Below are 26,602 nucleotides of genomic sequence, written 5' to 3'. Positions count from 1 at the left end.
AATGTCTGTGTTGTTAATTAATTGACTGCTCCAGGTATGGTAATAATGCTAAATACTTATGAGTGAAGCATTTTGGAGCTGTGAAGTCTTACAGGAAATATTTATTTTCATGAACTTTTCCTCACCTCTTTATAACTCTTCGCAAACCACTCAGACCGGTTCTCTGGGCTGTGATAGGATTACCATATTTAAAAAATAAAAAAAGAGGACACTCCACGGGGCCCTGGCCCCGCCCCTTTCCCACCCCGGCCCCGCCACAACTCCGCCCATTCCCCACCCCTTCCCCAAAGTCCCCGCCCTAACTCCCCCTCCTCCCTCCCAGCCACGCGAAAAGGGCTGCCCAAGCGCTACCGGCTTCATTCCCCCCCGTTCCAAAAGTCCCTGCTCCCGGTCTGCCTCTTCCCATCCCTACCCCGCCCCATCCCACCCCCTACCCCGAGTCCCTGCCCCTGCCCTGTCTCTTCCCGCCCCTGCTCTGCCCCCACCCCGTCCCCATTCCACCCCCTTCCCCATGTTCCCACCCCCAACCCACCTGTCCCCCGAACGCACCGCATCCCCTCTCTTCCCCCTCCCTCCCGGAGAATCCTGAGTGCCGGGAAACAGCTGTTTTGAAGTGGCGGGAAGTGCTGGGAGGGAGGGGGAGGAATTGGTCACTGGGGCCGCTGGTGGGAGAGACGTGCTGGGGGAGAGAGGAGCTTGGCTGCCGGAAGGTGTGGAGCATCTGCTAATTCTTCCTCCTTCCACACAGTCAGCGCCTATTGTAGAATGTTTTCTTGTTACCTTTATGTCTCTAGCTGGTTTGATCTCGTTTTGTGCCTCGGCCTTTCTAATTTTGTCCCTACATGCTTGTGTTATTGGCTTATATTCCTCCTTTGGAATTTGACCTAGATTGACCTCTTCTCAACTCAGTCTGCAGCAGGAGGCAGTTGGCATTGCTGTTAGGGCAGCATTTTCATGGGAATAAGGAAGTGAAATTTAACCTGCTACTCCTGGTTCACGTGGGTGTGAGCAGGAGAATCCGACCAAGTGAACTGGATGGAGCTGCCTTGACAAGTCCCAGCCGCTGATCTGTGCAGAGCAGGGTGGGGAGGACACACCCTGACCGGGCCGGGCTGTTGTGGCTGGGGCAGGGGTTCTCTCCCCAGGCCCCAAGGGAGACTGGCACCTTTGGGCGGAGCTGACACCGGGTTGCTCACTCCAGGGCACGCAGAGAGGCACTGAGCTCAGGGGAGAGCCAGGGGGTCTGGCAGCTCCCAGGGACAGCCAGAGCCTGCGGAGACACCGAGCCCAGAGACGGAGGGTAAGGACTGACTGCCCCCCCCCCCCGCCAGCTCTTCATTCAGGCTCTGAGCCGGGACAGAGCCCCAGGAGACAGATTCAGGGTCCCACGTGTCTCTGACTCTACTCAGGACACAGAGCAATTTGTCTCTGTGCAGCTGGGCCAGGGCTGATGGGGGATCCCACTGCTGCCTGCACGCCCCGGAGGCCCAGGGTAGGACAGCAGCTGGGCCGGGCCCCTCAGTAACTGGGGGCACGTGGCTCAGGCTCAGGGCTTGTTTGGGGCCATGAGGGTTTTTATCCCCTGGGTGAGGGGTTTGTGTAGATGGGGTCCCAGAGGCGAGGTTCCCTCTGGGGAAGGAGCCCCCCAAACCTTCTCGTGCCTGAGACATCTGCACAGAGGGACTGGAAACCTCCCCTCCCCCATTGCATCACCCATGAAGCTGGGCAGATCTGGGATCTGGGAACCTCCCTCCTCACTAACTGATTCTGCTGCACCTTCCAGTCCCTCCCCCGTCTCCCTCCTGCCCCCTCTCCTCCCCTCGGGCTGGGAGACTCGGGCCCTGGCCCGGCCCGGGGCGGTCTCTCAAGGGCTGGCTCGGCTCCTGCAGGCGCTGGGGCAGCAGAGCCTGGGACTCGCAGCCTCCCCCCAGGAGCAGAGCTGGGGCGGGGAGGGCCGTTGGTGCAGAGTCACTTCCCTGCCCGGCCCCAGCCCTTCCCCCGGGGCCCCTCACCTGGCGTCTGCGCTCGGGAGCTGATGTGGGCAGAGTTGGGGCTGCCCCAGGGGCTGGTTCCAGCCACGGAAGAAAGTCCCCCCCCTTGGAGGGAGTTACTTTTAATGACCAAGTCTGAGTTTCAGTGAAAGCTCGGGGCGGGGTGAAGGTGGCTGCTGGGGACTGAGGGGGGAGGCAGCAGCCGCCCCAAGAGGGGGACCCTGCACCTCGAAAGCCGGGATCTGATCAGTCCCATGGTCCCCTCCCCCATCCCAGCTCCCGCCACAATAGGAACAAGGAGCAGGAGGGGGAGCAAATTGCCCAGACTGACACTCCCAACCAGAGCCCCCCACCACCAGACCCATCACTTTGGTTGTCCTTTTCTGAACCTTTTCCAAAATCTAATATCTCTATTTTGAGAAGGGGCAACTGCATGTGTATGCAATATTCAAGATGTGGGCGTACCCTGGATTTATATAGGAGCAATATGATATTTTCTATCCTATTATCTATCCCTTTCTTAATTATTCCCAATATTCTGTTTGCTTTTTTGACTACTGCTGCATATTGAGTGGATGTTTTCAGAGAACTATCCACAGTGACACCAAGATCTTTTTCTTGAGTGGTAACAGCTAATTTAGATCCCATCATTTTATATGTGTAGTTAGGATTAACTTTTCCAATGTGCATTACTTTGCATTTATCAACATTAAATTTCATCTGCCATTTTGTTGCCCAGTCACCCAGTTTTGTGAGATCCTTTTGTAGCTCTTCGCAGTCTGCCTGGGTCTTAACTTATCTTTAGTTTCAGAGTAGCAGCCGTGTTAGGAATGGGAATGGCTGAGCCATTACAAACATTGAATCTATCTCCCCTTGTAAGTATTCTCACACTTGTTATCTAACTGTCTGTACTGAGCTAGCTTGATTATCACTTCAAAAGTTTGTTTTCTCTTAATTAATTGGCCTCTCAGAGGTGGTAAGACAACTCCCACCTGTTTATGCTCTCTGTCTGTGTGTATATATATCTCCTCAATATATGTTCCATTCTATATGCATCCGAAGAAGTGGGCTGTAGTCCACGAAAGCTTATGCTCTAATAAATTTGTTAGTCTCTAAGGTGCCACAAGTCCTCCTGTTAACTTATCTTTAGTAATTTCGTATCATCTGCAAATTTTGCCACCTCACTGATTACCCCCTTTTCCAGATCATTTATGAATATGTTGAACAGGACTGGGTCCAGAACAGTCCCCTGGGGGACACCACTATTAACCTTTTGCCATTCTGAAAACTGACCGTTTATACCTACCCTTTGTTTCTTATCTTTTAACCAGTTACCAATCCATGAGAGGACCTTCCCTCTTATCCCGTGGCAACTTACTTTGCTTAAGAGTCTTTGGTGAGGGACCTGGTCAAAGGCTTTCTGAAAATCTAAGTACACTAATAATAATAATAATATATGGAGATATACCTATCTCATAGAACTGGAAGGGACCCTAAAAGGTCATCGAGTCCAGCCCCCTGCCTTCACTAGCAGGACCAAGTACCAATTTTTCCCCAGACGCCTAAGTGGCCCCCTCAAGGACTGAACTCACAATGCTGGGTTTAGCAGTCCAATGCTCAAACCACTGAGTGATCCCTCCCCCTCCCCCCCGAAAATGTCAGGGCTGGAAGGGACCTCAGGAGGTCATCTAGTCCAACCCCCTGCTCAAAGGAGGTCCAATCCCCAGAGAATTTTTTGCCCTAGATCCCTAAATGGCCCCCTCAAAGATTAAACTCACAACCCTGGGTTTAGCAGGCCAATGCTCAAACCACTGAGCTATCCATCCCCCCACTAGATCCACTGGATCCTCTTTGTCCACATGCTTGTTGAACCCCTCAAAGAATTCTAGTAGATTGGTGAAGCATGATTCTCCTTTACTAAAACTATGTTGACTCTTCCCCAACAAATTAAGTTCATCTATATGTTTGACAATATTGTTCTTTATTATAGTTTCAACCAGTTTGCCCAGTACTGAAGTCAAGTTTACAGGCCTGTATTTGCCGGGATCACCTCTGGAGCCCTTTTTAAAAATTGGTGTGAAATTAGCTATCCTCCAATCATCTGGTACAGAAGATGATTTAATTGATAGGTTACAGACTATAGTTAGTCGTTCTGCAATTTCACATTTGAGTTCCTTCAGAACTCTTGGGTGATACCATCTGGTCCTGGTGATTTATTGTTGTTTAATTTATCAATTTGTTCAAAAACCTCCTCTAATGACACCTCAATCTGGGACAGTTCCTCAGATTTGTCACCTAAAACGAATGGCTCAGGTTAGGGAATCTCCCTCACATCCTCAGCCGTGAAGACTGATGCAAAAAAATTCATTTAGTTTCTCCGCAATGGACTTACCATCCTTGAGTGCTCCTTTAGCATCTCGATCGTCCAGCGTCCCCACTGGTTGTTTACAGGCTTCCTGCTTTTGATGTACTTAAAAAAAAAATTGCTATTACTTTTTGAGTCTGTTGGCTAACTGTTCTTCATATTATTTTTTGGCCTTCCTAATTATATTTTTACATTTCATTTGTCAGTGTTTGTGATCCTTTCTATTTTCCTCACAAGGATTTCACTTTTACTTTTTAAAGGATGTCTTTTCCCCTCTCACTGCTTCTTTTACTTTGTTGTTTAGCCACAGTGGCTCTTTTTTGGTTCTCTTACTATGTTTTTTAATTTGGGGTACACATTCAAGTTGAGCCTCTATTATGGTGTCTAAAAAGTTTCATGCAGCTTGCAGGGATTTCACTTTTGCGCTGTACCCTTTAATTTCTGTTTAACTAACCTCCTCATTTTTGTGTAGTTCCCCTTTCTGAAATTAAATGCTACAGTGTTGGGCTGCTGTAGTGTTTTCCTGCCACAGGGATGTAAAATTTAATTATATTATGGTCACTATTACCAAGGGGTCCAGCTATATTCACCTCTTGGACCAGATCCTGTGCTCCACTTAAGACCAAATGAAGAATTGCCTCTCCTCTTGTGGGTTCCAGGACCAGCTGCTCCAAGAAGCAGTCATTTAAGGGGTCAAGAAACTTTATCTCTGCATCCCATCCTGAGGTGACATGTACCCAGTCAATATGGGATCATTGAAATCCCCCATTATTATTGAGTTTTTTTTATTTCAATAGCTTCTCTAATGTCCCTGAGCATTTCACAGTCACTATCACCATCCTGGTCAGTTGGTCGTTAATAGATCCCTACTGCTATATTCGTATGATTAGAGCATGGAATTATTATCCATAGCGATTCTATGGTACAATTTGATTCATTTACGATTTTTACTTCATTTGTTTCTACGCTTTCTTTCATATATAATGCCACTCCCCCACCAGCACAACCTGTTCTGTCCTTCCAATATATTTTGTACCCTGGTATTACTGTATCCCATTGATGATCCTCATTCCACCAAGTTTCTGTGATGCCTATTATATCAATATTCTCATTTAATACGAGGCACTCTAGTTCACCCATTTTACTATTTAGACTTTTAGCTTTGGTATATAAGCACTTTAAAAACTTGTCTCCTTTTGGCTGTCTGCCATTACACAACGTAATTGAATGGGACTTTTTTTCATTTGACTGTTTCTGATCAGATCCTGCCTGTTTTTATCATTTTCCATTCTCCCGTTCTCACTAGGACATAGAGATTCTCCATTAATATATCCTCCCCCAAGGGATGTCTCTGTCCGAACCACATGCTTGCTCCTCCGCACCTTTTGGCTTTCCCCCAGCCCTTAGTTTAAAAACTAAAGACTCTACAGTCTTTTTAATGTTAAGTGCCAGCAATCTGGTTCCATTTTGGTTTAGGTGGAGCCCATCCTTCCTGTATAGGCTCCTCCTTTCCTAAAAGTTTCCCGAGTTCCTAATAAATCTAAACCCCTCCTCCCCACACCATTATCTCATCCATGCATTGAGATCCTGCAGCTTTGCCTGTCTAACTGGTCCTGTGCGTGGAACTGGGAGCATCTCAGAGAATGCTACCATGGAGGTCCTGGACTTCAAACCAGCAGCCTAAATTTGGCCTCCAGGACATCTCTCCTATCCTTCCCTATCTCATTGGTACTTACATGTACCATGACCACCGGCTCCTTCCCAGCACTACACATAAGTCTATCTAGATGTCTTGAGAGATCCGCAACCTTCGCACCAGGCAGACAAGTCACCATATGGTTCTCCCGGTCATCGCAAACCCAGCTATCTATGTTTCTAATGATCAAATCGCCCATTACTAATACCCGTCTCTTCCTAATAGCTGGAGTTCCCTCCCCCGGAGAGGTATCCTCAGTGCGAGAGGAAACCACAACATTATCTGGAGGGGAGGGTCCCAAGTATGGGATCATTCCCCTCTGCTCCAGTTGGATGTTCTCCTTCCCTGGGACTTTCATCCTCCTCAACAGCACAGAGGCTGTCAGACCAGGGATGGGACCGTTCTACTGTGTCCTGGAGAGTCTCATCTGTGTACCTCTCTGTCTCCCTCAGGTCCGCCAGCTCCGCCACCCTGGTCTCCAAACCTGTACACCGTCTCTGAGGTCCAGGGGCTCCTTGCACCGGATGCACACATACGCCACCTGCCCATAGGGCAGATAATCATACATGCTGCATTGGGTGCAATAAACTGGATAGTCCCCACTCTGTTGCTGGACTTCTGCCTGCATTTTCTTTTTACTCCTGCAGTTGGGTCCTGTGTTGTTGTTTTGTTTCTATCAAGGGGGTGTTTGGGGCTTTTAAGTTTAAAGGATGTTGAGTTCTAGCCCCCACTCACACTCCACCTGTAAACTTCCTCGCAAAACTCCGGTTAGCCGCTCCTGTTCGCTAGCTCCTCTGGTTGCTTAGAAGCGGGCTTTTTAAAGCCCTGGTCTCCCTGAGTAGCCCCGCTCCCTGGCTAAGGGTTGATGGGTGCTAAAAGGCGTAGGGATCACAGCCTCAGTAAGATCAGTGATATACCCCTCCCAATCTCTCCCGTCCTGCTACATCCCTTTACCATGACTCCCTTCACTCTCCCTGTCCTGCCGGGTAGTTCCTTCAATTTATTTGTATTCTCTTGCAGTCCACCTCTCCTCTGCCCCGACTGGGAGGAGCGGCCCTTCCCCGACACGGAGCAAAAGACAGAGAAATAAAACCCAGAGTCCAACTGCAATGGCCTCAGCAAGTCCATCACAGAAAATGCAAGAAGAAGCCACGTGCTCCATCTGCCTGGAGTATCTGACGGAGCCGGTGACCATAGACTGTGGGCACAACTTCTGCCGAGCCTGCATCACCCAGTACAGTGAGCACGGGGAGCCTGTATCGGGCACCACGTTCCCCTGTCCTGAGTGCCGGATGCCATTTGAGAAAAGGAAATTCCGGTCCAACAGGAAGCTGGCCAATATTGTAGACAACATCAAACAACTGAGGTTAAAGCCAGGGAAAGGACAGAAGGAGAATCTGTGTGAGCAACACCAGGAAAAACTCAAACTCTTCTGTGAGGAGGATGGAGAAGCCATCTGTGTGGTTTGCAGGGAGTCCCGGGACCACCGAGATCACACTACGCTCCCTGTGGAGGAGGCTGCCCACGACTACAAGGTGGGGAATTACTACTGCTCGGGGTTCATTAAGCTCCTTTAGGGACCTGTTGTGCTCCTCCACAGAGATGGCTGCTGGGATCAGTGCTGGAGTGCACCAAACCCCTAGGGTGCCAGTAGTGTGCCCGGTGAACCGTGACTCCGAGGCAAGCACGGTAGGTGCTTCAGCAGTCCTGGTGGGCTCCAGCCACCCCCCAGACGCGAGGGGAAGGGTGTTTGCCAGGCATGGCAGGAATTACTCCAGGTACAGAGGCTTGCAGAGCTACAGTTCTAGGTGAGCAATAGCCGTTCCCGTTTGGGTCCCTGGGGCCATCTAACTCTTCAGCCCTAGTGCCTGCGGTGCCCCTCACTAGTCAAGCAAACAGGAACTGGTGGGATTCACTTAGTGTCTCTCATTGGGGCCCTTCTGCATTGGCTCCTGCCCCGCTACTGCTGCTGCCCCAAAAAGCCCCCCACGGACGTGCCCCCCACTGTTCTGACGGGATCTCCCACCCTAGTCCACACGCAGCCCCGTGAACCTGGGGCGTCCTCTGTGCATCTGGCTTCTCTGTAGCTCCTGCTCACCATCCAGCCGTGGCTTCCCAAACAGAGCCCAGCCACCTCCTGGTCCAGGGCCCCCTGCTTACCCGGAAGGGGAGAGGCGTGTGAAGAGGGGAGGGGGCTGATGGGAGTTGAATCCCCTGCTTTGCAGGTTAGTCACACAGCTCTCAACCAGCCATGGTCCAAAGGGACTTGGATAGCAATAGACAAACAAAATAGGGGCACAGTTATCTGAAGAGGAACTTAAAATCCTGGGGGGGGGGGGGGTTCATGCCCCTTCCCAGGATCTTGGAGGCTGCAGGGTTCACTCTGCCCCTCCTGGGCTCAGGGAAACTGAGGCTTCAGTCCTCACAGCCAAGGATCAGGAGGCTGCTAATGGGGTTCACTCCCCACTCCCAGATTCAGGGGGGCTGCAGTGTTCACTCCCGTCCTGGGTTCACAATGGCTGTTGGTTGCACACAATGCTCCTGCAGGTGAAACTCCAGGCAGCCCTGGGCCCTCTGCTGATGGAGCTGGAGGAGGCCCTGGCACTGACATCCGAAGAGGAGAAGAAATCCATAGAGTGGCAGGTGGGTGTCTGGGTTTATCTTTCCCTGCGCCCTTCCCCCCGAAGCGTTCCCAGGGATGTGGGGCCATAACGCTGCAGGCTGAGGTTATATCCTGCTCTGGCTGTTTTCCCCAGGCTGGTGCCATGGTACCAGGGGCGGGAAATGTCTCTGGTGGGGATCCCAGTGCAGCAACCCTGGGAGGACAAGTCTTGGCCCATGGGCAGCAGCACAAACCCACCCCAGGGCTCCCCATACACCCAATCCCCACTCACTTTGCAGCCCCCGCCCCCCCACTGTCCTGTACACCCCCCACACACACACACACCGTCCTGTACACACAGACCCACTGACTCCTCATGCAGCCAGACCTGCCCCCAGAGCAGCCAGCTCAGGGACTGTGGGGGTTCAAACCCTTCTCAAGGGTAGGCAGGGAACACGCCAAGTTTGCAGAGAAATCCCCTCTGATTGGCTGTCTTTCCCTGCCTGATAGCAAAGGGCAGACAATCAGAGCTATGAAGATTTTTGATCAACAATCTAGTCGCTCAGCCTGTGTAGCAGGGAGATTTCCGGCTTCCTGGCTGTGCAAAGAAATGGCTGTCCTTGCCCAGTTCCCTCATGTAACACTGCCACCATGTGCTGCCCTCAGCCTTGTACCCTACCCCATGTGCTGGCATCTCTTCCCCCACCCATGTACCATCACTTCTTTGTGTTGGCCAGTATCCCACTCATGTACCACTATCTGCATGTGCTAACCCCTGTCCTCCCCCGATCCATCCCCCCCACCTAGCCCGTGGGGTCCCAGATCCTCCTTCTGGGGGACACTGGGTCGGGGAGAGGCCATATGCTTCCACCCCTGCTTCACTGTTCAAGGGGTCACCAAGGTTGGCCACTGCTTGTCCCCAAGCCAGCAAGGTCACCATGATCGACAGGAGCAGATCACAGCCCTCCCATCCTGCCACTCAGACCCCCTGCCCACAGTGCAGGAGAGGGGTTGGGGTGGGCGTATTGCGGCAGAGGTTGGGAGTGTGACCCCGTTACATTTTGCCAGATGGACATTTTTTCAGATCCTTTACCATGATCCATTACTCTAAAGTCTCCTCTGGGTTCGTGATCTGTACACCCCCATGACCAGCTCTCTGATCTGTGAGGCAGACTCAGCCCAGCGCTGGCTGGGGACTTTGTTCCCGCTCCATTGTTTACTAAAGGGCAAAGTGGAGAATCGGAGACAGTCGATCACAACGTGAATTTAAGAAACTGCACCACACCAGGTTCTGAGTGAGGAAGAGCAGCTGCTCCTGCGGAGACTGGCGGCGGAGGAGAGGGAGACACTGCAGAGACTACAGGACAATATAACAAAGCTCTCGGAGCAGAGCACCACTCTGATCAGTCTCATCACAGAGCTACAGGAGAAGTGTCTGCAACCGGCCGCTGAGCTGCTGCAGGTGAGACTGTTAACAACCTCCCCCTCATCCATCCTGCAGCACCAAACCCTCTGGGCAGTGACCAGATCCCAGGAATTGTGACCAATCCTATTTCCAGGGGCTGCTCTGACAGTTTCCCAACATAAACAGAAGCCCAGGTCCTGTCAGAGCCGACATGAGCCACGTTCAGGGCCGGCTCTAGGATTTTTGCCGCCCAAAGCAAAAACAATTTTGGCCGTCCCCCCCCCTCCCCCATTTTTTAATTACCCCACCCCAGGCCCCGCCTCAACTCCGCCCCTTCCCCAAATCCCCAGCCCTGCCTCCTCCCCCCAGGCTCTCAAGCCTAGGAGGGAGGGAGGGAGGGAGGGGGAAGGGGGAGAAGCGGCGCCCGCGCCGCGGCCACTCAGAGTCTCCCCCTCCCTCCCAGGCTCTCAAGCGGCAGCAGCAGCGGAGGTGAGCTAGGGCGGCCGGGGCACTTTTTTAGGGGCAGTAGGGGCGGCATTCTGGCGCCGGCCATGCCGCCCCTAAAAATGTGCCGCCCCAAGCACCAGCTTGTTTTGCTGGTGCCTAGAGCCGGCCCTGGCCATGTTTTGGATCGCGGCTCCGATGCGCAGACAGATTTTGTATGCACACAAGGCTCTATTGATCTAGGACGGGCTGAGCACCCACGCTCCAGCTGAAGCAATGGGCGCTGAGCTGCTCAGAGTGAGGCAGGGGGCTGGAACAATGTGTATAGTGGGGACATTGAGAGCCACTGAACCAAACTGTAAACCCTGTGTATAATGGAAACCACTTCCAGCCCAGGAGTACAGCAGTACCCCCAGCACCCCTGGCTCCAGCCCCTCTAGAGTGAGGATCCGGGCACTGTCTCCTTAGATCTGCAACAGGAAACCAGGAGGGGGGGAGGCTGGGGACAGTTGGGTGGCAGCTTTGCAGGGAAGGGGAGGGACAGACAGAGGGGCGTTAGGGACAGGGCCGGCTCCAGGATTTTTGCCGTCCCAAGCGGCGCAAAAAGAAAAAGAAAAAAGAAGCCGCGATCACGATCTGCGGCGGCAATTGGGCGGGAGGTCCTTCGCTCCGAGCGGGAGTGAGGGACCGTCCGCCGAATTGCCGCCGAATAGCTGGACGTGCTGCCCCTGTCCAGAGCGGCCGCCCCAAGCATCTGCTTGGTAAGCTGGTGCCTGGAGCCGGCCCTGGTTAGGGATGCTGCTGCTTTCCTTGTCCCAACAAAGCTCCCTGTTCAGTGTTCGCAGAACGTCACATCCCCCCCAGTCTGTGCCATGGTCACATGACACTCAGCTCCTCTGAGAGTCAGAACCAGGTGCTCACTGCCTAGTGTCCTGCACAGAAGCGGCTGCCCTGACATGCTAAATGTGGTGGATTCAATGTGGTAGAGAATGGAAAGTCACTCGGTTTTGCATGTTTTGCATGTAGTGTTAACTCAGCTCCCTGTCTCTCTGTCTCCTTTCAGGATGTGAAAAGCACATTGATCAGGTCTGTTTCCATTTCCTTTTCTCCTTCTGTTCCCATGAGTGATGTGGGTACAGAGCAGATGAGTGATGAGGGGACGTTTTCTTCACAGGAGTGAGCATGTGAAGCTCCAGCCACCACAAGCCGTTTCTCCTGCCCTGAGGAACGGGTATAAAATCTGCCTTGACATGAGGGGAATGCTGGAGAGATTCACCGGTGAGTGAAGCTCCTGGGATGGGTTTGCTCTACGTGTGGGTGGAGAACAGAATTGACTTGTATTGTGGATGGGGACAAATGGTGAGGGCCACATTGTGACTGGGAGCCTGGCATGGCGACAGCCCTGAAGACAAGGCGTCCGAGTCAGTGGTGCCGGAACAGCGGGGACCAGGGGGTCATCATGGCTCTCCCACTTTTTGAAAGTGGATGGGCGTGGCTTGTCCACTTTTCACCAGGGCAAACCCCTTCCCCTCCTCTTCCCCTTGAGGCCTCTATGGGAAGAGGTGGGGTGGGGCCTTTTTTGGGAAGGCTCTACCACCCCTCCGAGATCTCTGAGCAGAAGGTCTGCCTGCACCACTCTGTCCTGCTGCTCAGCCGTGAGATGACTCCTGGTGGCTGCTTATGTGCTCGGAGTGCAGCGTATTTAGACATTCAGGTTGGGATTTCCAAGAGGTCTTGGCCCTAGCCAGACTGTGCCCCATGATTATCCATGCCCTGGGACTTGTCTGTATTTGAGTGTTGCCCCACTTTACCCTGGTACAGTTGTGCATATGGGGACTAGGCTGAACTGGTGTGAGGCACCTGTATACCAGTATACCTGTGTTCACACTGGGGTTCTACTTTTCAGCTACATCAGTCAAACTCCATCCCCCAACTGCCATGGTGACACTGGTACAAAATCTGCCTCTGGAAAGACCTGAAACCCCCAGTATGTGCCCTGGGGATAGAGGCAGGAGAACGTGGAGCACTTCTGAAAATCTCACCCCAAGAGCCTGATCCTCTGCTGAGGGAAAGAGATTGAAACACAAACTCCTTCTCTCATGCTGGACCTGGCCCCTTCACCCCCCACCCCCACCCCTTCACAAGTGCTGCCCAAAGAGGTGGCAGGGACACCAACTCTCCCCCAAGAATCCCTCACTTTTACCGGGCTCAGCCCCTCATGCCCCCGAGGGGAGCTGCTCCCCACCCGCAGCAGGGAGATGAGCACCACTTCCTCGTAGCAGATGAAGGGGCTGGGCTGGGTTTGTCTCTCCTGCCTGACTGAAGTGATTGTAGTTGGTGCCAGCTCCAGGGCCAAAATCTCAGGGCTCCAGAGAGCCAGAATCCCCTGCTGCAGGGGAAGCAGCGTCCTCTCTGTGACTGGCGGGAGCTAGCGCATCCCTGCTGCCTTTCCCCTCGCCGTCCCGCATCCCAGCACAGGCTCTGCCCACCGGGCCCAGGGCATGGCTGGGTTCTGGGCAGGAGTGGTGGCAGACCCCTAAAAACGGGGCAGCCACCGGTGTCCAAACACTGGCCCTGCACCCTGTGCCACCCTTCTCCCTTTGGCCTCCACCCCGTCCCTTCCCCCCGAGTCCCCGCCCTCACACCACCCCTTCTCCCCACAGCCCGTCCCTCACACCGCCCCTTCCCCCCGAGTCCCCGCCCACACACTGCCCCTTCCTCCCGAGTCCCCGCCCTCACACCGCCCCTTCCCCCCGAGTCCCCGCCCACACACTGCCCCTTCCCCCCGAGGCCCCGCCCTCACACTGCCCCTTCTCCCCACAGCCCATCCCTCACACCGCCCCTTCCCCCCGAGTCCCCGTCCACACACCGCCCCTTCCCCCCCGAGTCCTCCCCACACACCGCCCCTTCCCCCCGAGTACCCGCCCACACACCGCCCCTTCCCCCCCGAGTCCTCCCCACACACCGCCCCTTCCCCCCGAGTCCCCGCCCACACACCGCCCCTTCCCCCCGAGTCCCCGCCCACACACCACCCCTTCCCCCCGAGTCCCCGACCACACACCGCCCCTTCTCCCCACAGCCCATCCCTCACACCCTCCCTTCTCCCCACAGCCCGTCCCTCATACTGCCCCTTCCCCCCGAGTCCCCGACCACACACCGCCCCTTCTCCCCACAGCCCATCCCTCACACCGTCCCTTCTCCCCACAGCCCGTCCCTCATACCGCCCCTTCCCCCCGAGTCCCCGCCCTCTCACCGCCCCTTCTCCCCACAGCCCGTCCCTCACACCGCCCCTTCCCCCCGAGTCCCCGCCCTCACACTGCCCCTTCCCCCCGAGTCCCCGCCCACACACCGCCCCTTCCCCCCGAGTCCCCGCCCACACACCGCCCCTTCCCCCCGAGGCCCCGCTCTCACACCACCCCTTCTCCCCACAGCCCGGCCCTCACACCGCCCCTTCCCCCCGAGTCCCCGCCCTCACACTGCCCCTTCCCCCCGAGGCCCCGCTCTCACACCGCCCCTTCTCCCCACAGCCCGTCCCTCACACCGCCCCTTCCCCCCGAGTCCCCGCCCTCACACTGCCCCTTCCCCCCGAGTCCCCGCCCTCACACTGCCCCTTCCCCCCGAGGCCCCGCTCTCACACCACCCCTTCTCCCCACAGCCCGGCCCTCACACCGCCCCTTCCCCCCAAGTCCCCGCCCACACACCGTCCCTTCCCCCCGAGGCCCCGCCCTCACACCGCCCCTTCCCCCCGAGGCCCCGCCCTCACACCGCCCCTTCTCCCCACAGCCCGGCCCTCACACCGCCCCTTCCCCCCGAGTCCCCACCCACACACTGCCCCTTCCCCCCGAGTCCCCACCCACACACCGCCCCTTCCCCCCGAGGCCCCGCCCTCACACCGCCCCTTCTCCCCACAGCCTGTCCCTCACACCGCCCCTTCCCCCCGAGTCCCCGCCCACACACCGCCCCTTCCCCCCGAGGCCCCGCCCTCACACTGCCCCTTCTTCCCGAGTCCCCGCCCTCACACCACCCCTTCTCCCCACAGCCCGGCCCTCACACCGCCCCTTCCCCCCGAGTCCCCGCCCACACACCGCCCCTTCCCCCCGAGGCCCCGCCCTCACACCATCCCTTCTCCCCACAGCCCGTCCCTCACACCGCCCCTTCCCCCCGAGTCCCCGCCCACATACCGCCCCTTCTCCCTGAGGCCCCGCCCTCACACCGCCCCTTCTCCCCACAGCCCACCCTCACAGCGCCCCTTCCCCCCCAGTCCCCAACCACACACCGCCCCTTCCCCCCCGAGTCCTCCCCACACACCGCCCCTTCCCCCCGAGTCCCCGCCCACACACTGCCCCTTCCCCCCGAGTCCCCGCCCACACACCGCCTCTTCCCCCCGAGGCCCCGCCCTCACACCGCCCCTTCTCCCCGAGACCTGGCCCTCACACTGCCCCTTCCCCCCGAGTTCCCGCCGTCACCTCGCCCCTTCCCCCCGAGTCCCCGACCACACACCGCCCTTTCTCCCCGAGCCTGTTCCTCACACCGCCCCTTCTCCCCGAGACCTGGCCCTCACACTGCCCCTTCCCCCCGAGTTCCCGCCCTCACCTCGCCCCTTCCCCCCGAGTACCGTTCCTCACACCGCCCCTTCCCCCCGAGTCCCCGACCACACACCGCCCCTTCTCCCCACAGCCCATCCCTCACACCGCCCCTTCCCCCCGAGTCCCCGACCACACACCGCCCCTTCTCCCCACAGCCCATCCCTCACACTGCCCCTTCCCCCCGAGTCCCCACCCACACACTGCCCCTTCTCCCTGCAGCCTGTCCCTCACACTGCCCCTTCTCCCCGAGCCCCCGCCCTTACCCCACTCCTCCCTGCAGCCCATCCCTCACCCCGCCCCTTCTCCCCGAGCCCCCGTTCTTTACACCGCCCTCCCCCCGAGACCCCACCCTCACACCGCAAAAAATACCCTACATAAATTATGATTTGGACATGTACATGTGCATATTTATTTGTTTCTCCTAAAGCTAATTAAGTATTTTAGGGAAAAGTGTCTGTGTGGCCACCAAAACAGTGTGTTGTGAGAACCCTGCTCTGAGGGCCCAGCTTCCAGGTGCAAGGCTTTTTGCTCTTTTGAGCTTTCTCGGGAGCTCCTTTCCTCAGCAGCTTCCAGTCTCTATGATTCGCTTTCAGTGGAGCCCGGGTAACCCATTATCAGGCTCTTTAGCTGCCAGCCAGCCACCTAGGGATTGAATTACTTCCAGGTGGGGCTGGGTCGGCTGGTTCTCCTTTTCAGAAAACTGCCCCAGGTAGGCTGGTCCCTGAATCCCCTTAAAGGGCCAGGCCCTATGATATACCTTCCTCATTGGCCTAAAGCCAACCTGTACCCAAACGTTGGCTTGACCATGGCTAACACTTGGTTATGTTCTGCACCCAGGGCACACTTCCTGCCCTGTTGCCACAAGGAAACCTACAAGGGCCTTGGCCATATTTTTATTCTTGTCAGGGAAGTATGAAGGGACCAGAAGTTGTTTTCCCCAATCTGCTAGGGCAGTGCTTCTCAAGCTATCTGATGGGGGGACCGGCAATTTTTTTTCCAATGTGCCAGGGACTGGTGCCGTATTATTATCCTATTGGACGCTCTTATGGGGAAACTCGCTGCGGACCGGCAGCCGATGGCGCGCGGACCGGTGCCGGTCCGCGGACCACCACTTTGAGAAGCACTGATCTAGGTAGCTCCTGCAGTGGACAAACTCCCTGATAGTTTTCAGCATGTCATAGTTCAGAGCAACTTGTATTCTTTGTAAGTCAAATCCTTTGCTTTCATGTCATGCTCCTGTAGCAGATATGGTCTGGTTACAGAGCTTCCTTCTGAGCCAGATACTCACAGCTGTGTTCAGTGCGGGATCCTTTAGTGCTTTGCCAGGTGTGGCTAAGGTTCGTTTAAATAACGTATCTACACACAGGGCCACCTACTGGCTGAACAGTGTAATAACGTGTACCATTCTATTACATTTCCTCCTTTATAATATTTACATATCACACTGTCTTTGAAGTTCAGTACATATCAGTTTGTTAAGTGTCTCTGAATCATACTGGTTTTCTTATTACACAACCTGAATGTGTGACAACTTGGTCATTTGGCTGTCCATTAGTTGCAACAACTTGCTGGTTGGTCTGGAATACTTGAGTCTTCCTCTTGCTCTTCATCCACCATCTGTAGAGTTTGTTTTGTTGATTGTTCTTTTTGAGGAACAAAATGTTAATGTTGATTGTTTCTGCTGAACTCTCCGCTGTCTGTCTCAATCACTGAATTCTTTTTCTTTACTGTAGCTGGAGTTTCCCATCCTTGCTCTCCATCCATTGTGACACAAACACTTTCAACAAGGGTTTGACCTGATAGTTCCCTGAGTGTTGTCTGATGTAGAAAGGTTCATAAGTTCATTTTTCCTTTTTATCCAGTTTGGCTACTCTCCTCATGTCTGGCCATGTTGCAGATAGGGATTCCCACCCCCCACACTGGATCACTAGTTCTGAGTTTTCTTCCCCTCAGGACTTGTGCTGGACTATATCCAGTAATTGCTATTGGTAGCTCAGAAAAGCAAGGAATGAATCTTCCTGTTGTAGGATTTTCTTGGCTGTCTGTACAGCTCCGTAAGGCTTTCCAATTGCTTGTGGGTTATGTGGACTGATCAAAATAATATTTTGTTTAGAATAACTGCTGCAGTGAATAGTCATCCATTCTCTGTCACTAGTTGTTCTGGAATATCAAAATAAGCAAAAGTGCACTTCAGACTCTCAAGAACATTATGTTTTTCAAGTGCCTTCTTTCTAAAGACCTGGAAAAATAGTCCACAGCAACCAGGTAATGATGCCCTCTGAATTCAGTTAAATCTGCAGCTCTTTCAAGGTCTCTCAGGTAAGGGTGTTTATACACTGTATGGTTCAGTATTATCTCTTAAGTTGATTAGTACTGGATTTACTTTTAAAAGTCCAGTATCAGCCAATCCTCCATTGGGTTCTTCCACCTTTCTCACTAGGCCCATCACAGTTGCCATGCTGTGACCGAGAAGGTCGTTAGTCTTGGATCCTTTAAGCATACACACTCTGAATGCAACCTGTTCGACAGGTTGGCTGCGCTGCGTGAAGAAGTACTTACTTTTGGTTTTTTGTTTTAAACCTGCTGCCTATTAATTTAATCAGGTGACCGCTAGTGTTTGTGTTATGCAGAAGAGTAAATAACACTGGCCCGCCCCTCCCCTCCCCTCCCCTCCGAGCCCTCTTGTGCTGAGCACCTGCCTCTCCCCTTTCCCCCATCTGTTCCCCTGGCACTCGCCCCTCCTTGCATCCCATCGCTGCCCCCACCAGTGACTCCCTCTTCCCTCATCCCCCTCTGCCCTGCTGCTGCCCACCTGCCTCATCGCCTTTTGCTGAACCCATCATGCACAGTCATCCTCTCACTACCCCCTCGGACCCCACGGTACCTGCCCACTCCCTGGTCCCTCCTCCGTCCCCTTACTCCCTCTGCTGCCCTGGCACCTGGCACTTCGCTTCCCTCTTTCCCCCTCTCCTTATCCGCCTCCTCCCACACTCTCCTGGCACCCCCTGCCCCGGCACCTGCCCCTCCCCCAATTCCCTCTGCCCCTCAGGGGCCCATCCCTTTCCTTGCCCCCTTCTGCCTGCCCATTTCCTTGACCCCTCTTAGTCCCCCTGGAGCCTACCCCTTACCTCGACCCCCTCATGCCTGCCCATCCCTCCTGTCCTCCTCGTTCCCTCTCTTGTGCTCACCCCTCCCTTGTTCCCTCCTCTGGTGCCTGCCCTTTATTGTGCCCAGGGTCACCGCTTCCCTCAACCCCCACCTCTCCCCGCTTGTGCTAGCCCCTCCCCTCACTACCATTGGCTCCTCCCCTTCCCTAATCTTCTCACCTGAGTGACCCTCCTCTCCCCACCCCACCCTCTCCCCACCCCAGCCTACCCCTGCTCACCCCCACTGACCATCTCCCTCATGTTCTCCCCACTCTCCGATCCTTCTCTAATTCTCTCTTCAGAGTCAGACGAGCCCTCGCTCCCCTTAAAGAGCAACAACCCCCAGACTCAGCGATTAACGGGGATGTGGGTTAATTTCCCTTTGATCCCAGTGACCGGCCCCTGCCCCCAGCACTGACTCTGTGACTCTCTCCCCAGTGGACGTGACTCTGGATCCAGACACAGCAAATCGCTGGCTTGTCCTGTCTGAGGATCGGAAACGTGTGAGACACGGAGACACACGCCAGGATCTGCCCGACAACCCTGAGAGATTTGAAACTTCTGCCTGTGTCCTGGGCGCTGGGGGGTTCACGGGCGGGTGGAGTTACTGGGAGGTGGAGGTGGGAGACAAGCCTGAATGGGCTCTGGGGGTTTGTAGGGAATCTGTGAGTAGGAGGGGGAAGGTCACAGCATCACCTAAACATGGATACTGGACATTGTGTCTGAGGGGTGGGGTATACAAGGCCCTGACCTCCCCTCCAACCCCCCTCCCCGTGAGCGTCAGGCCCAGCCGGGTGGGGGTTTTCCTGGACTATGGGGCGGGCGAGGTCTCATTTTACAATGTGACTGACAGGTCCCATCTCTTCACTTTCACTGACACCTTCTCCGGGACGCTCCGTCCTTGTTTCTATCCTGGTTACAGTGCTGGGGGCACAAACGCAGCTCCCCTGATAATCTGCCCGGTCCCAGCTCAGGCTGGAGGGAATTTCTGTCCTGTACAGTGACCCTGCGGCAGAGACTGGCCCCTCCCAGTCCAGCACCAGGCCTGTTCCCAGGGGGATGGTCTAAAGGGCATCACCTGCCTGACCCCCCTCCCTCAGTTCCCAGCCCCAGGCCTGTGAGCTGCAGGGAGAGGAGAGAGCAGAGAAGGGGTGGAGGGAGCAGGGCAAAGCGGGGTGCAGGCTGCTTGGAAGTGGGGATGCAGGGTCAGAGGGACATGCAGGCTCCTGGGCTTTTAAAAGTGAACATGTGGGTCGCATGCTGCAAGCATTTCAGAGCCGATGCTTTGCGCAATGAGTGAGAATGACAGTCAGAGAAATGCTCCTACCTGAAAGGAGAGAGCCATGAGCAGGTGGGGGAGTCCCGCGGCTCAGCCCCAGCCCAGAGCCCGGCTGCGCCGGGAGGATGGATCAGCACACAGGGCACTAGGAGGGAGGGTGGTTGGTTAGGGAAGAAGTTGCTGCCCCTGACTGGGGGGAGCACTAAGCATCTCAGCCTCCGATTCCCTACAGCCCATCGGCATGTGCTCGAGTTCCCATTGAACTGAATTCACCCCCCGTTACACACAGTGACCGGAGTGACAGAGACCTTTGTCTGCCCCAACAGGGCCCCGTCCAGCATTACCCACCCAGGGCGGGGGCTGTCTCTGTGCAGCGGGGGAGGGCGTTCAGTTGATTCCCAGGGCCATTAACTGCATTATCCGACTCCCAGAGAAAAGCCAATCCAGGAGCTGAGTGAGCACAACAGGTCCAGTGAGCATTTACTGTCCGGGGAGATTTCCGCAGGTGTCTGTTCCCCGCCAGCCCCATCCTTATTGTCTGCCTGGAACCTGGTCCCAGCATGATGGATGGGGAATGGGGGCAGCTGGGGAAGGGGGATCAGGCCAGAGCATAGGCACAGACTCCATGAGTGCTCCAGGGCCGGAGCACCCACGGGGAAAAATTAGCGGGTGCTTAGCACCCACTGGCAGCCAGCTCCCTCCCTCCCCCTCTCCCGCCGTGAACAGCTGTTTCACAGCATTCAGGACACTTCGGAAGGGAGGGGAGCACTGGGGATGGGGTGCACTTGGCGGAAGAGGTGGGGAAAAGGCAGGTCAGGGGGTGGGGGCTTGGGAGAAGGGGGTGGAATGGGAGCGGGGCAGAGCAGGGGTGGGAAGAGGCAGGGTGGGGTCAGAGGCTTGGGAGAAGGGGTGGAGTGGGGGCAGGGCCTAGTGCAGAGGCAGGGTCGAACACCCCCCTGGCTAGAGGAGAATGTGATGGGTTAGATCACAGAACCCCTCCCCCCCTTGGGAGCTGCCACCTGATGTGCCAAAACTACCTCTGCCCCTGCTTTCCCTGCCAGCTCGGGACCCCAGCACCCTGTCTTGCTGAGCCAGACACTCCCGTCTGCTCCAACACAGACCCAGGGTCCGAATTACTTGCCCCCAAAGCTGCAGACTTAACTGAAAGCAGCTAACAGAAGTGTTCTTGTATTTAACACTCAGATGCCCAACACCCAATGGGGTCTAAACCCAAATAAATCCGTTTTAACTCATAAATTGTTCACCCTCTATAACACTGATAGAGAGAGATGCACAACTGTTTGCCCCCTCCCCCTAGGTATTAATACATACTCTGGGTTAATTAATAAGTAAAAAAGTGATTTTATTAAATACGGAAAGTAGGATTTGAGTGGTTCCAACTAGTAACAGACAGAACAAAGTGAATTACCAAGTAAAATAAAATAGAACACACAAGTCTATGTCTAATACAGTAAGGAACTGAATACAGATAAGAGCCTCACCAGTTCCAGTAAGCTTCCTTTTATAGACTAGTCTCCTTCTAGTCTGGGTCCAGCAATCACTCACAGCCCCTGTAGTTACTGTCCTTTGTTCCAGTTTCTTTCAGGTATCTTTGGGGGTGGAGAGGCTCTCTCTTTAGTCACTTGAAGACAAAATGGAGGGGTCTCCCCTGGGTTTAAATAGACTTTCTCTTGTGGGTGGAGACCCCCTCCTCTCTCCTATCCAAAGTCCAGCTACAAAATGGAGTTTTGGAGTCACCTGGATAAGTCACTTGTCCATGCATGACTGAGTTCCTTACCAGCCAAGCCACATCCCTGGGAAAGCCCAGATGTGTGTTGGTGTCTCCAAATTCATTGTTGGCTTAAGTGTTTCTTGATGGGGCACTTACTGAGAATAGTCTTTTCTCAGGAAGCTGACCAACTGCTTCACTACAGCCTACTTAGAATCAAACAAGTAGGCAGCCAATATTCATAACTTCGAATACAAAAATGATACATGCATACAAATTGGATCAATAGATTCAGTAGAGAATGACCTTTACAGAGATATGTTACATGGCATATGTAGCATAAAACACAGTCTAGTTATGTTATATATAGATACATTCATAAGCATATTTCCATAAAGCCTTATGGGTGGCACCGTCACAGAGAAATCGGCACCTATGGGCCAGAGTTTGGGGATTGAGAGCCCAGCCCCACAGTGTGAGGGGCCCACGCTGGGTGAAGGGAACCTGCTTTTGGCAAGGAGCCCAGGAACTTTTCTCCTCCTCTCTCCATGTGTTTGCTTCACCCCAACCACACACGCCCCACTGCCACACACTTCTCGTCTGCCTGAACCTACTCCTGTGGCCTCCAACCTCCACTCCTCCCCCCGTCCCTCCTCAAAACCCTCTTCCCAGGGAGCCCTGGGCCAGGGAACAGTGAAACATGGGACAGTGCCCTGGCTCTGCGCAGAGCATCAGCTCCCTGAGCAGGGGCCATGGCTGTGGGGCTGTCTGACATGCCCAGTGCTGGGAGGCTATAGGGATTGTGACTGGGTGCCTAGATGGGCCACACTGAGGATGCTATAACTCAGGGCATACTGCAAGGAATAGGGCAGACAATCCCCCAGGCTGGTGGATTCTTCTATAATTAGATTCACCGAGTCAATAACAAAATTACCTCTGTAATACCACACTGGTTATGCAGAAGCCACATACAATCCCCTTTAAGCATCGCAGTGTGTGTCCCCCATCTAGACAGCCAATTCCAATATAGTGAGAGGTTATTGAAAATCTGATTCACCATATCATAGATTCATAGAATCATAGAATATCAGGGTTGGAAGGGACCTCAGGAGGTATCTAGTCCAACCCCCTACTCAAAGCAGGACCAATTCCCAACTAAATCATCCCAGCCAGGGCTTTGTCAAGCCGGGCCTTAAAAACCTCCAAGGAAGGAGATTTCACCACCTCTCTAGGGAACCCATTCCAGTGCTTCACCACCCTCCTAGTGAAAAAGTTTTTCCTAATATCCAGCCTAAACCTCTCCGCCTGCAACTTGAGACCATTACTCCTTGTTCTGTCATTAGGTACCACTGAGAACAGTCTAGATCCATCCTCTTTGGAACCCCCTTTCAGGTAGTTGAACGCAGCTATCAAATCCCCCCTCATTCTTCTCTTCTGCAGACTAAACAATCCCAGTTCCCTCAGCCTCTCCTCATAAGTCATGTGCTCCAGCCCCCTAATCATTTTTGTTGCCCTCCGCTGGACTCTTTCCAATTTTTCCACATCGTTCTTGTAGTGTGGGGCCTAAAACCGGACACAGTATTCCAGATGAGGCCTCACCACTGTCGAATAAATGGGAATGATCACGTCCCTCGATCTGCTGGCAATGCCCCTACTTATACAGCCAAATGCCGTTAGCCTTCTTGGCAACAAGGCCACACTGCTGACTCATATCCACCTTCTCGTCCATTGTAACCCCTAGGTCCTTTTCTGCAGAACTGCTTCCTAGTCATTCGGTCCCTAGTCTGTAACAGTGAATGGGATTCTTCCGTCCTAAGTGCAGGGCTCTGCACTTGTCCTTGTTGAACCTCATCAGGTTTCTTTTGGCCCAATCCTCTAATTTGTCTAGGTCCCTCTGTATCCTATCCCTACCCTCCAGTGTATCTACCACTCCTCCCAGTTTAGTGTCATCTGCATACTTGCTGAGAGTGCAGTCCACGCCATCCTCCAGATCATTAATGAAGATACTGAACAAAACCGGTCCCAGGACCGACCCTTGGGGCACTCCTCTTGAAACCGGCTGCCAACTAGACATGAAGCCATTGATCACTACCCGTTGAGCCCGACGATCTAGCCAGCTTTCTATCCACCTTACAGTCCATTCATCCAGTCCATACTTCTTTAACTTGCTGGCAAGAATACTGTGGGAGACTGTATCAAAAGCTTTGCTAAAGTCAAGGAATAACACATCCACTGCTTTCCCCTCATCCACAGAGCCAGTTATCTCCTCATAGAAGGCAATTAGGTTAGTCAGGCATGACTTGCCCTTGGTGAATCCATGCTGACTGCTCCTGATCACTTTCCTCTCCTCTAAGTGCTTCAGAATTGATTCCTTGAGGACCTGCTCCATGATTTTTCCAGGGACTGAAGTGAGGCTGACTGGCCTGTAGTTCCCCGGATCCTTCTTCTTTCCTTTTTTAAAGATGGGCACTACATTAGCCTTTTTCCAGTCATCTGGGATCTCCCCCGATCGCCAGGAGTTTTCAAAGATAATGGCCAACGGCTCTGCAATCACATCCGCCAACTCCTTTAGCACCCTCGGATGCAGCGCATCTGGCCCCATGGACTTGTGCTCGTCCAGTTTTTCTAAATAGTCCCTAACTACTTCTTTCTCCACAGAGGGTTCATCACCTTCTCCCCATGCTCTGCAGTGCAGCAGTCTGTGAGCTGACCTTGTTTGTGAAGACCGAGGCAAAAAATCATTGAGTACATTAGCTTTTTCCACATCCTCTGTCACTAGGTTGCCTCCCTCATTCAGTAAGGGGCCCACACTTTCCTTGACTTTCTTCTTGTTGCTAACATACCTGAAGAAACCCTTCTTGTTACTCTTAACATCTCTTGCTAGCTGCAAATCCAAGTGTGATTTGGCCTTCCTGATTTCACTCCTGCATGCCTGAGCAATATTTTTATACTCCTTCCTGGTCATTTGTCCAATCTTCCACTTCTTGTAAGCTTCTTTTTTGCGTTTAAGGTCAGCAAGATTTCACTGTTAAGCGAAGCTGGTCGCCTGCCATATTTACTATTCTTTCTACACATCGGGATGGTTTTTTCCTGCAACCACAATAAGGATTCTTTAAAATACAGCCAGCTCTCCTGGACCCCTTTCCCCCTCAAGTTATTCTCCCAGGGGATCCTGCCCATCAGTTCCCTGAGGGAGTCAAAGTCTGCTTTTCTGAAGTCCAGGGTCCGTATTCTCCTGCTCTCCTTTATTCCTTGTGTCAGGATCCTGAACTCGACCATCTCATGGTCACTGCCTCCCAGGTTCCCATCCACTTTTGTTTCCCCTACTAATTCTTCCCGGTTTGTGAGCAGCAGGTCAAGAAAAGCTCTGCCCCTAGTTGGTTCCTCCAGCACTTGCACCAGGAAATTGTCCCCTACACTTTCCAAAAACTTCCTGTATTGTCTGTGCACCGCTGTATTGCTCTCCCAGCAGATATCAGGGTGATTAAAGTCTCCCATGAGAACTAGCGCCTGTGATCTAGTAACTTCTGCTAGTTACCGGGAGAAAGCCTCATCCACCTCATCCCCCTGGTCTGGTGGTCTATAGCAGACTCCGACCACGACATCACCCTGGTTGCTCACACTTCTCAACTTAATCCAGAGACGCTCAGGTTTTTCTGCAGTTTCATACCGGAGCTCTGAGCAGTCATACTCCTCTCTTACATACAACGCAACTCCCCCACCTTTTCTGCCCTGCCTGTCCTTCCTGAACAGTTTATATCCATCCATGACAGTACTCCAGTCATGTGAGTTATCCCACCAAGTCTCTGTTATTCCGATCACATCATAGTTCCTTGACTATACCAGGACTTCCAGTTCTCCCTGCTTGTTTCCCAGGCTTCTTGCATTTGTGTTTAGGCACTTAAGATAATTCGCTGATTGTCCCGCTTTCTCAGTCTGAGACAGGAGCACCGCGCACCGGCAGCAAAGCACTGATAGGCTCATAAGCATCCTGGTGTGCCAAGCAGACGCTATCCAGGAGCTGGTAGCCATGCAGAAAGAGGAACAGTACCGCAAACGCAAACGCCACCACCCCCACAGCCCTTGTCCCAAAACTCTTTCCGTTGTGCCCCACTGTCACCTCCAACCCACTTTCCCCAACTTCCGTGTTCTTCATGCCACCCGCTGCCTCCAACACCAGTATCTTCACCACCCAGCCCTGAAAACCACGACCCTTACCCTCTGCACTCAACCCCCATCACCATGCAGTATAGCTGCCCTGAAGTGCAGCACTCACTGCACAGCACACCAGACAGGACATACGCGAATCTGTGATTGTACCGTTCCCCACTCCACCCCCTTGTTTCTTTTCAATAAATAATTTTTTTTCTTTTCAATAAATGGATTCTTTGGGTTTGAAAACATTCTTTATTATTGCATAAAGTAAAAGACTCCTTAGCCCAGGAAATAAACAGGCACTGCAAGTCTGCTTGTCTGCTAAGCAGACACTGATTCCTAAAGATTGGAACTACTGCACTTCACTCCTGTGCAAGACACCAGATATCACTGCTGGTTTTCAGCCTCAAATTGCTCCCTCAAGGCATCCCTAATCCTTGCAGCCCCGCGCTGGGACCCTGTAATAGCCCTGCTCTCTGGCTGTGCAAATTCAGCCTCCAGGTGTTGAACCTCCGAGGTCCATGCCTGAGTGAAGCTTTCACCCTTCCCTTCACAAATATTATGGAGGGCACAGCACGCGGCTATAACCGTGGGGATGCTGCTTTCGGCCAAGTCCAGCTTCCCATACAGAGATCGCCAGCGGGCATTTAAACGGCCAAAGGCACACTCCACAGTCCTTCGGCACCGGCTCAGCCTGTAGTTGAACTGTTCCTTGCTGCTGTCAAGGCTCCCTGTGTAGGGTTTCATGAGCCACAGCATTAACGGGTAAGCAGGATCTCCAAGAATCACAATGGGCATTTCAACTTCCCCTACTGTGATCTTCCGCTCTGGGAAAAAAGTCCCCGGCCTGCATCTTCCTCAACAGCCAAGTGTTCCGAAAGATGCGTGCGTCATGCACCTTTCCAGGCCAGCCTGTGTTAATGTCAATGAAACGCCCACGGTGATCCACAAGCGCCTGGAGAACCATAGAGAAATACCCCTTCCGATTAACATACTCGGATCCTAGGTGGAGTGGTGCCAGAATAGGAATGTGCGTCCCATCTATCGCCCCTCCACAGTTAGGGAACCCCATTTGTGCAAAGCCATCCACTATTTCCTGCACGTTACCCAGAGTCACGGTTCTTCTGAGTAAGATGCGATTAATGGCCTTGCAAACTTGCATCAACATGATTCCAACGGTCGACTTTCCCACTCCAAACTGGTT

At 53.8% G+C, this 26,602-nt stretch overlaps 1 protein-coding gene across 1 annotated transcript; it reads left to right on the top strand.

The window, feature by feature from the left end:
- Positions 1-1,045: 1,045 nt before the first annotated feature.
- On the top strand, positions 1,046-25,620 carry LOC101945267 (E3 ubiquitin-protein ligase TRIM39-like). The gene is given in 7 exon segments (XM_024113359.3): positions 1,046-1,300; positions 7,073-7,587; positions 8,600-8,695; positions 9,880-10,116; positions 11,567-11,589; positions 11,678-11,781; positions 18,674-25,620. Coding segments are annotated over 6 exon segments (1,452 nt in total). The 5' UTR covers positions 1,046-1,300; positions 7,073-7,161; the 3' UTR covers positions 19,240-25,620.
- The last annotated feature ends 982 nt before the right edge of the window (positions 25,621-26,602 follow it).

The sequence above is a fragment of the Chrysemys picta genome, chromosome 11 (assembly GCF_011386835.1).
Source record: "Chrysemys picta bellii isolate R12L10 chromosome 11, ASM1138683v2, whole genome shotgun sequence".
Taxonomy (NCBI): Eukaryota; Metazoa; Chordata; order Testudines; family Emydidae; genus Chrysemys; species Chrysemys picta.
Note: the sequence above shows the minus strand (reverse complement) of the source record. Positions and strands in the feature narration are given on the sequence as shown.